Source organism: Macaca nemestrina, chromosome 5, assembly GCF_043159975.1.
Source record: "Macaca nemestrina isolate mMacNem1 chromosome 5, mMacNem.hap1, whole genome shotgun sequence".
Lineage (NCBI taxonomy): Eukaryota > Metazoa > Chordata > Mammalia > Primates > Cercopithecidae > Macaca > Macaca nemestrina.
In genome coordinates, this window is record NC_092129.1 from 49,121,341 (window position 1) to 49,132,931 (window position 11,591).

The 11,591-nt window shown below is 39.9% G+C and overlaps 1 protein-coding gene across 4 annotated transcripts in view; it reads left to right on the top strand.

The window, feature by feature from the left end:
• Window positions 1-11,312, top strand: part of LOC105465768 (syntaxin 11) — a 41,157-nt gene extending 29,845 nt beyond the window's left edge. For all 4 annotated transcript variants that reach the window (XM_011714402.3, XM_011714403.3, XM_011714404.3 and 1 more), the window contains one exon: window positions 6,020-11,312. In XM_011714402.3, coding sequence (XP_011712704.2) covers window positions 6,025-6,888 — 864 coding nt within the window. In that variant the 5' untranslated portion in view covers window positions 6,020-6,024 and the 3' untranslated portion in view covers window positions 6,889-11,312. The remainder of the gene's footprint in view (window positions 1-6,019) is intronic.
• The last annotated feature ends 279 nt before the right edge of the window (window positions 11,313-11,591 follow it).

Here is an 11,591-nt window from a genome sequence, read left to right on the forward strand (position 1 = left end):
TATCTCCCAGAATTCCCATGTGTTATGGGAGGGACCCAGGGAAAGGTAATTGAATCACGGGGGTTGGTCTTCCCTGTGCTATTATCGTGATAGTGAATAAGTCTCACGAGATCTGATGGGTTTATCAGGGGTTTCTGCTTTTGCTCCTTCCTCATTTTCTCTTGCCACCACCATGTCAGAAGTGCCTTTCACCTCCCACTGTGACTCTGGGGCCTCCCCAGCCATGTGGAACTATAAGTACAATTAAACCTCTTTTCTTCCCAGTCTTGGGTATGTCTTTATCAGCAGTGTGAAAACAGACTAATACAATGTGGTTGTCATCTCCACTCTTTGGTCTTCTGAGGTAGGCAGAAACCTGCTTTCTGATTGTTCCTTCGTGATATGACAGAAAATTTTAAGATTCTATGTGCCAAATATAGTAGGCTCTTCAAAGCAGGATCTAAGTCTCAATGGCTAGAACATTTAACTAATAGAATATCACCATCCTTCCTTGTTCCCTGTGAATGCTATCAGAGAATTTATTCATGTACCTGAGGGTGCCTCATCATAGTAAGCTCAGTTTTCTATTTTATTCATACTCTCCTTTAGTCAATGCCTGCAACAATTATAATTTTCCATCATAAAATGAAGGGATCAGAATAAACTATTTCAAACGTTCTTGATTCCTTTTCCTTTTGAGCTTCAGAGATTGTTTTTATGAGAATGAGTTTTCAGCTGACTTTCTTATTTAGCCTCCATACCAGGGAGCCAGAAGGCAGTGCTTATGAAAGCTACCATCTTTCCAGTGGGGGAGAGAGGCCAGTAGCTACCCCTTTTCCTTCCCTATCAGTTTTTTGCTCATCGAGACTGCCCCCAAGCTATAGGAATTATTATAAGTTCTCCAGAATTGCATGATAATTATGAATAAAAAGCTGATATGGGTCAGGTGCAGTGGCTTATGCCTGTAATACCAGAACTTTGTGAGGCCAAGGCAGGTGGATCACCTGAGATCAAGAGTTTGAGACCAGCTTAGCCAGCATGGTGAAACCCCGTCTCTATTAAAAGTACAAAACTTAGCTGGGCATGGTAGTGCATGCCTGTAATTAAAGCTGCACAGGAGGCTAAGGCAGAAGAATCACTTGAACCCGGGAGGTGGAGGTTGCAGTGAGCCGAGATTGTACCACTGCACTCCAGCCTGGGCAACAGAGCAAGATCACCTCAAAAAAAAAAAAAAAAAAAAAAAAGCTGACATGATAGGTAGGTATCTATGGAATGGGTCACAAATTTGGGTATGCATTACAATCAGCTGGAGATCATCCTAGGCCTACCAAATCAGAAACTCTAGGTGCCCAGGCATCTGTAATCTTTGAAGCTCTCCAGATGATTCTGTCACCTCCTGCAGACTGAGGACCACTGAGCTGCCATCATCTCTTTGTTCCTTTGTTTTCTCTTACACAAAACTTCATTGCTCAATGAAAAAAGGCTTAAGCAATTCCCCCTTCCTTCCTTATTGGATCTAGTTTTCAGTACAGATTATATGCATGCCTGAAAAGAAAATTAGAAAGCAGAAGCAGATTTTTGGTAGTTGGTTATCAATTTTCTTTTGAATCCTTTACCTCCATGCAAATCGAAGCAGGACTTATTTTTTAGCAACTTGATTAATGCAATTTACCAAAGTTTATTACACTATCCTTTATTATAATAGGACAGGAAGGTCAGTGGAATTGTCTTATTTTTCTTTCTCATTTACCATAGTTCTCTTTCTAGGAATTCATAGTACAGAATCAAGCTATGGGATATATAGGTTATTTTGATGCTCTATTTGTGCCCACTTCTATATTTTTGTAAAACTTCAGCAATGTGTACACTTTTAACCTTTTAGGAGACATTCTTAGGAATAGCAGTCTCTTCATTGACTCTCTGTTGTACTTTTCCTAATGTTTGCTCCCTGGTGACCAGAAGACCTTCTATGTCAGTGCAGGCAACTCATCTGAGGCTGGCTGAGCCAAGAAAGGTGGGCAGGAAGGCAAGGTGAAGGCCCCCTTCTCTCCTTGACCACACCTCAATAGAGAATCTTTACATCTCCTATACCCTTTCTTTTTCTCTTATTAGCACATTATGGACTTGCGCCTTCACATGAGCTTGGGCCCTTACCTGTTTTATAATTTGTTATCTATGAATTTATGGTTGTTCAATCTTGAGAAGGAATGACTGTCCCTGGACATCTTCCAAAACCATTTTCTATATGGTTGAATTGTATTCGACTCTTCATATTGTGATGAGATGATTTCCCCTAATAGCTTTTTAATGGCTCTAGGAGAGCAATACAGAGCACAGGACCTGTCTAGGATGAGCAGGATACCTACAAATGATCCCTAGTGCCCCAGGGCATGGCACAGTCCCTTATCTCTACCCGTTTCCTTTCATTGAAGTGCCTTGTAAGGCTTGGCCAAGATGTGAGGAAGGAAGGCATCTGTCACCTATTCTTGCCTTGTTCATCAAAATGCATCCATTCCATCTCATCCACTTGTTGCAAGGTAGACTATATTGGGTACTAACTTAAGCAGATGGGTACAGCTCAACTCTATGCAAACTAGCTAATGTGCTTTCCCCAGGTAGCACAAAATGTTAACTTGATTGCAATGCATAGACTAAGTTGCTAAGGAGTTAGTCCTTTAAACAAATAGTGTTTATTGTTTTGTATGGGTTTTAAAATTATGAAATCTGTATAGACATTATAAAAATTTTGGAAAATACAGAAAAGCAAAAGGAAGCAATTTAAACCATGTATAATTCCACAACTGAAAGAAAACTATAGTTAACATTTTGATGTGTATTTTTCAAGTCTCTGTTTCAGAATGCTGCACATTCTCTTTCTCCATAACTACTTTTTCTGCCTAACAGAGTATAAATGCTTTTCATGCCATTAGATAGCCTTCTAAACTCTGTGACTCATGTAGAAGCCAGGACCTCATTATTGTGCATTCAACTTATTTCTGAATTTCTGTAAAAACAAGGTGGTGATTAAAATATTTAGAGCAATGAGTTTCATACACTTTTGCATTATATCTTTAGAATAAATACACATGTCAAAACAAATGCACACTTGAAAAGCTTTTGATACATATTACTAAACTCTTCCAGAAAGATTCTATCAATTACCAATTTTTAAAAATAATTAATAGACTTTATTTGCAAAATCATTAAGTTGCAAAAACAAAGACACCACAGGAGTTTTAAATTAGACTATTTTTTTAATCTAGAAGAAAATTTAATTTAATTGCTTAGTTCAGCAGAACCTGAGAGAGGTCTCAGGACCCTGAATGATAATATTGATTATATTATTTTATTTTATTTCATGTTTTTAAGTTCCGGGGTACAGGTGCAAGATGTGCAGGTTTGTTACATAGGTAAATATGTACCATGGTGGTTTGCTGCACAGATCATCCCATCACCTAGGTATTAAGCCCAGCAAGCATCAGCTCTTTTCCCTAATGCTCTCCCCTCCCCCGCCCTTCCCCGACAGGCCCCACTATGCGTTATTCCCCTCCCTGTGTCCAGGTGTTCTCATTGTTCAGCTGCCATTTGTAAGTGAGAACATGCAGTGTTTGGTTTTCTGTTCATGCATTACTTTGCTGAAGATAATGGCTTCCAGCTTCATCCATGTCCCTGCAAAGAACATGATCTCATTCCTCTTTATGGCTGTATAGTACAGTCTAACATTGATGGGCATTTGGGTTGGTTCTGTGTCTCTGCTATTGTGAGTAGGGCTGCAGTGAACATTCACATGCATGTGTCTTTATAATAGAATGATTTATATTCCTTTGGGTATATACTCAGGAATGGGATTGCTGGCTCAAATGGTATTTCTGGTTCTAAATCTTTGAGGAATTGCCACACTGTCTTCCACAATGGTTGAACTAATTTACATTCCCACCAACAGTGTTAAAGCATTCCTATTTCTCCACAGCCTCCACCAGCATCTATTGTTTCTTGACATTTTAATAGTCACCATTCTGACTGGCATGAGATGGAATTACCAGTATGTTTTAAGAGTTCCCAGAATGCTTACCCATTTGAAAAATTATTGTTTTTAAAAAACTCATGCTAACTCTGTGGGCAAAAAAATTCTCAGCAGTTTAATTTGCATTTCCTTGTTTAATACAGAAGTCTTTTGTGACTATATTTTTATACTTTTGCTAAGGATTATTTCGTGCAGTGGTTAAGTGGTGCTGTTCTAAAGCCTGAGTGTTCACTTACTGGTGACCTTAAGTAAATTCCTTGATCTCCCTATGGTCACACCAACTCTGATAATGGCAGTACCTACTCATAGAATCTGTGTGAAGACTAAAGAGGGTATCACATGAAAGATGCCTAGAAAATATCAGGCATATATAACATACGTTTATGTTCTCTGTCATTTATATCTTCTCTGAATTGCCCTTTCACTGTCTTGGGGTAAGTAGATTTTTTGGTAGCTTAGAAATATATATATTAAGTATCTTAACCCATTGTCTGTCATATATTATAATTTCTCCCCAGTTGGTGGTTTGTCTTTCAGTTTTGTTCAAAGTGAGGAAACAGTTGAATATCAAGAAATTCAGACCAAGTGAAGGCATAGTTTTGGTCCTGGATCTTTATTCTGCCTGTCAACCATACTGCTAGGAGAATCATCTTCCCCATCATTGAGAACATCTGGTATTGATTATAGCCACCAGATATCAGAAATGGTGGCACTTTAAGCAGCTTATATTGTTATATTAAAAATCACCATCATAGATAAAACTTCTGCTTAATTTATGTAAATGATGATCACGGTAGATGAAAGGCCATGGTTAATATTTCACCATTTTCCATTTATCACCAAATCCAACTTGTCAGCATTACATTAGTGGTGATATAAAATGAATTACTTCAACTTGAAAGAAGCTTTTAATTTGAGACCAAGAACCCTGATAGACTGTGTAACCATTAAGTGTTATTACTTTTCCCCTCTTTGCTGCAAATTGTGTAGTAGAAAAGGAATCTTTCTCATCATGAAGTCTCATGTATAAACTCAAGATGTTCCCTATATTAGCATATATACATGCTACTAAAAATGGAAGTTTTTTACTTCACTGAAAAACAATATGGACATAGAGACTATTACTTTGCCTTATTAAGCAGAGGAATTACCAGAACCATCCTTGTAAAAACATGAACATTCTGCCTGAGCTGCCAATTTGTTTCAAAAAGGTATTAAAAGTGGGCAAACATTGCTGCTACATGATGAATGAATGGGAATGCGTTATATTATTGCTACTAGGCCACATATGATTGGAATTTTCCATATGAAAGCATTTTAAAAAGCAGTGTTATTTACAATGATTATCATTAGGGAATGATATTGAAAAGAGGAGTCAGGAAACCTCAACTTCTAAATTTTACACTTAGATTTCTGTATTTTGTTGTTATCATTTTACCTTAAGCATGTTTTACTTTTACAACATCTTTAAGAGAAAAAAAATTAAATCATGATTTGCATGGTAACTATTTTAAGAGTTGTTAGTATGTACAGGAGGGGATGCTTACCAGTGCTGAAATAGACACAAAATAGGCAACATTTAGATGTTGGCCCCAAGGCCTTGTAGACTGTCCTCAATTAAAAATGCTTAAGTTTGCAAGTCTTTTTTCTTTTTTCCTTTTTTTTTTTTCCTGTGTCTGTTTTAATTTGCGATGATTGAAAAACATAAAGCAAGAAAAAGAGATGGTTTCCCAATGCAATCTAAAATTTTAAATTGTTGATTGAGTTCTAGACGGCTATGATACTGAACTGCAGGTGCATATGGGCCTTAAAATGCAACTGTTTCATGTTGTCCAGTCATCTTATTTATTTCCTTGTAAGCAAAATGTCAGAACATTTAGCTCCTTTAGTGCACTTATTTCCCACACCTAGGAATAAAAAATTGGGACTGCTGAGTAAAATGTTAAGTTTCAATCCCTTGAAGGCAAATACTTCACTCTCAATAGAGAAATTTAACTGAATTATCTCTACTTGCAGGCAAAATGAAAGACCGGCTAGCAGAACTTCTGGACTTGTCCAAGCAATATGACCAGCAGTTCCCAGACGGGGACGATGAATTTGACTCGCCCCACGAGGACATCGTGTTCGAGACGGACCACATCCTGGAGTCCCTGTACCGAGACATCCAGGACATCCAGGATGAAAACCAGTTGCTGGTGGCCGACGTGAAGCGCCTGGGAAAGCAGAACGCCCGCTTCCTCACGTCCATGCGGCGCCTCAGCAGCATCAAGCGCGACACCAACTCCATCGCCAAGGCCATCAAGGCCCGGGGCGAGGTCATCCACTGCAAGCTACACGCCATGAAGGAGCTGAGCGAGGCCGCCGAAGCCCAGCACGGCCCGCACTCAGCGGTGGCGCGCATCTCGCGGGCGCAGTACAACGCGCTCACCCTCACCTTCCAGCGCGCCATGCACGACTACAACCAGGCCGAGATGAAGCAGCGCGACAACTGCAAGATCCGCATCCAGCGCCAGCTGGAAATCATGGGGAAGGACGTCTCGGGCGACCAGATCGAGGACATGTTCGAGCAGAGCAAGTGGGATATGTTCTCCGAGAACCTGCTGGCTGATGTAAAAGGCGCGCGGGCCGCCCTTAACGAGATCGAGAGCCGCCACCGCGAGCTGCTGCGCCTGGAGAGCCGCATCCGCGACGTGCACGAGCTCTTCTTGCAGATGGCAGTGCTGGTGGAGAAGCAGGCCGACACCCTGAACGTCATCGAGCTCAACGTACAAAAGACGGTCGACTACACCGGCCAGGCCAAGGCGCAGGTGCGGAAGGCCGTGCAGTACAAGAAAAAGAACCCCTGCCGGACCCTCTGCTGCTTCTGCTGTCCCTGCCTCAAGTAGCAGGCCGGCCCGGGCCGCCACCGCCCATCCCAGACCATGGAGCACGCTGGGAAGGACGCACCATCTCTGCCCTGCAGGGAGTTGCCCCAACTCTTTCCGGAACTCAGTCTTTAGAGAAGAAACGCGAGGTTCAAGAATTGCAAACAAGCCCGTGCTTGGAAAGATGGTTAGTTGATGCCGTCCAATGGTTCTTCAGTAAAGATAGATTCCTACAAAGTTGTGCAATGTCATTATATGTCACCTTGCACTCTTAGCCTCTAGACAGAAGCCAAGTAAGGAACTGACGTTGTATCTAACTGTAGGGTGAATGTCTGAGGCCTGCCTCCTAATAAAGATTCAAGGAAGGAGTCAGTTGTTCATCTGCTAATAGAATGAACTCATGATGGAAACTTCAGTTCATTTGCTTTGTCCTGAAAATTCCCTGGTTCTGTTCCATTCTGAGCGAAATTGGCCTTGGGAAAAACCACGTTCTTCCTTTGCGATTCTTCATGCGGTCTATGCTATGCGATTCCTCCCCAAATATGGATCTTATTTCTGCTCATTTCCCCTACTTATTAAAATCACACCAAACCCTTACTATTTTCTTATCTCTTTCACTTTTTAAATATCTTTCACCAGGTTATATTTTGGGATTATTTTTCCAAATATTTTTAAGCACTGAATCGAACAAGCACTCAAATTGAAGTATTAGTCATGTTTTATGTATTTTTCACTGATAAAAATTATTTAACATTTTTTTTACTTGATTACATATGCACATGTATTTGTAAATGTAAAATACTAATATTCACTAATGTATGTACATAATGATCAATTGGTTTAACTTCTTTTATGTAAGTATGGTATATAAATTTCAAGAACACTTTTTTGGCTGTTGGTGTTGGTTTGCTTGTTTTGAGTTTGTTTCACTCCAGTTTGCCCCTTCATAGTCCAGTTTGGGTCAAAACTTCATGTTAAACAACTCTGCATTGGTTATGGTGGTAGACATATGACGGTAGAAAATGTAAACAGAGCTAGAGACAACTAACATTCTTGGAAATACTGCTTTTGTTTTACTGTGGACCATTCCTTTCATGCATTGAAATGGAGAAATTTAAAGTAAAAGAATTCTGTTTTTCAAGCAAGCTTAATAAACATTACATTATACATATATTTTTATACATCTGTCTTGATCATTTAGTTTACTTTCTCAATTATTGTCAAAATTTTTTTTTCCTTTTTTTTTTGTTTTTGAGATGGAGTCTCACTCTGTTGCCTCTGGAGTGCAGTGGCGGGACCTCGGCTCACTGCAACCTCTGCCTCCCAGGTTCAAGCAATTCTCCTGACTCAGCCTCTGGAGTAGCTGGGACTACGGGCACATGCCACCATGCCTGACTAATTTTTTGTGTTTTTAGTAGAGACAATGTTTCACCATGTTAGCCAGGATGGTTTTGATCTCCTGACCTCGTGATCCGCCCGCATCGGCCTCCCAAAGTGCTGGGATTACAGGCATGGGCCACAGTTCCTGACCTTTTTTTTTTTTCGCTTTTGAGACAGGGTCTCCCTTTGTCACCCAGGCTGAAGTGCAGTGGCATAATCATGGCTTACTGCAGCCTTAACCTCCCAGGCTCAAGTGATACTCGCACCTCAGCCTGCAAATAGCTGAGACTACAGATATGTGCCACCATACCTGGCTAATTTTTGTATTTTCTGTAGACACAGGGTTTGCCATGTTGTTCAGGCTGGTCTCAAACTTGCGAGCTTGAGCAACCCGCCCATGTTGGCCTCCCAAAGTGCTGAGACTACAGGCCTGAGCCACTGCTTCTGGCCAAATTTTTTTCTTCTAGCTACTTGAGGCTGCCACATCTGGATGGAACTGAGTGGAGGGGGAAAAGAATGAAAAACTCAAAAGAGTTCCCATGAGGGTGTCTTGCTTTCTCTCCTGAGTTACAATACTTCAGCAAAATCATCAGGCTTTAGAGATATGGTGTAGTCTGCTAACTTTTTAATGCCCTTACCCACATTTACCATGTTTCCTGGCCTTCCTCTGTGTCAACTCTTAGCTCTTCCTAATCATTATTTAATACACGAGTGAGTTTAGTAGTGATCATATTTCTCAGGTCCTTCAGAAGGTGGAATTTTAAAAGAAGTAGAAGGAAGAGTATATGAATTCTTTGGCGCTCACTCCCTGACTTGCTTATGGCCAGGACAATCTATCCCCTGTATCTAATTTTAATTTCATGGTTAAATTTGAGAATTGTGGAAACCAAGTTTCACAATGCTATTCTCAGATTTCTTCCCATTTCTTTTTCAGCTAACTCCAGGGATATGTATCACCTTTGACTTAATTCCCTTTCTCTAAGGGAAAGGGGAAAAAGTGTTCACATAGTTCCATTGCAATGTTTTTTATAATGGAGGAGAGATATTGTAAATAGAGACTGCCAGCCAGTTTCCACAAAAAAAAAAAAATGAGTTCATAAATTTGACTTGTTTGAACCCATAAAGCATTTTCTTTGCTTAGAACCACTATAAAAGTGAGTGAGTTTTCAGGCTCTGTATACGTTTTAATTCCCCACGTTTTATATTGGAGAGTTCAGTACAGACTGTACATCACTGCACCAAAAGAATGAGTGAACTGTTGCCTATGGAGAAGGAACACTTCTTCTTCCTGCTGTCTGGGAACCATCTCAGTGTGGCATAATGGTTAAGAGTACAGATTCCAGACCCTGTTTCTTAGATTTAAATCTTGACTCTGCCACATACTAGCTGTCTGACCTAACCTTAGTTTCTCTGTGCTTCAGTTTCTTCATCTGTAAAATGGAGATAATAGTACTTACCTCATAGAGCTGTTGTGAAAAGTAATGACTGAATATGTAAAAGCACTTAGAACAGTGCCTGGCACATGCTAAGTGCTTTGTTCATTATTGTTGTTATTATGTAATTTTCTCTTAGACTGAGAGCACTGTTAGTGACTCAAGTAAATTTATAGTTTTTAAGTTCAGAGGAAAAAAAGCCTTATTTTTTGTTAACAGTCTTAACAAATAATAACATGGAATAAAGAAACCAAGACCCCATCTTCCGTGAATATTAGGGCTTTTTTTTTTTTTCTGACAGTGATAAATCTGTTTTCACTCTGGCATTTCTATTCCCGTGTATATCCAAACATGTCCTGAAGAAGAAATGAGGTGTTCCAGCAGAAACACATAAACAGGAAGTAGCTGTTCTGCTCAGCTTGGCAGGTGTTCTTTCCTAATTCTTCCCAAGCTGTGAGTCAGAAAGTCCTGGAAGGAGTTGTAGGAAGTTGTAGAGACTGGGTCACACACCTAAGGAAAGGGATCATTTGGATCACCGCACATCCTGGCATATTCACCAAAGCCCTTCCTGGCTCTGACTGCCATGCCAGGCAGTGGGTGAAATGCTGGCTTTTTCCTTAAGAAAGTGTGTTCTAGTGCCACCAAGAGATGCGATAGAGCTGGCTTTACCAATCTCATGATGCTTGCTTGGCAACTCTGAAAGGTGACATGGGCCAAGGGCAATTCTGCCAATTTCATACGCTAATATCTTTTAGGGTACAAAATGAAAGAACAAATCACAAAGAATAATAGATCCTTCCCGGGCTGAAGGTAAGAGTCTTTTATAGCTATTTTAACATATGCAGTGACTACTTTCTACTAGCCAAATATCAAATTTTACAACTCCAACCAAGCCACAGTTAATAGGTGGTGACAACTCCAGAAATGTCATAACTAGGAAAGGTGCTTATCTCGGGTGCATTGGTATCCAGGATGAGTTAGAATTTTTAAAATGTCAGTCATTCAAAAATTTTGAGTTGTGACATCACAGAATTAATTTTAAGGCCTTTTAAGGGAACAATTTAGAAAGAGAACAGTGCTCTTTTTATATCAATGCCTTTACATTTATTTAAAAATAGTCCTAATGCTTTATACTGAAATGTCATATGCAAATATGTTCAGGTTCTAACATATAAAGTTCTAACATATAAAGTTCAGGAAACCGCTGAAGATTGTGTACAGCTTAAAAATAATAAAATAGGGTAACTATAGTGTTGATTTTATGTATAAATGCTATCATACTATATTTTGCCATCAGACATATTTCTACTCTTTTCTTTGAAATATGCAAAGTTTCTCCAACAGCAGCATGCAACTCATTCATTTGTAATCAAGATGATAGTTTGAAACATCCAATTGTAATCAGAGCAACAGTTGACTTACTTTTGATAGCAGAGTTGAAAATCATTGCAAGTAATAAAATGGGGCTATTAGAAATGGAAAATGAATAGGATCTAGAATGTAACTTCATCATATAAATGACGAGTGTCTTTATTATCAACACGTGTTATTAAGAATGGGCAAGATGTCCTTATATACTAGAAGCTTTTGTAAAGTCATGTATCTATTGGTAATAAAGATTTTCTGAACTGATGTTCTGAGTGAGACTACAAAGGATGCTTTAAAACCGGTGATATCTGGATGGGCATGGTGGCTCACACCTATACTCCCAGCACTGTGGGAGGCCAAAGTGGGCAGATGACTTGAGGCCAAGAGTTCAAGACCAGCCTGGCCAACATGGTGAAACCCCTTCTCTACTAAAAATACAAAAATTAGCTGGGCTTGGTGGTGCATGCCTGTAATCCCAGCTACCCTGGAGGTTGAGGCATGAGGATCACTTGAACCAAGGAGGCAGAGGTTGCAGTGAGCTGA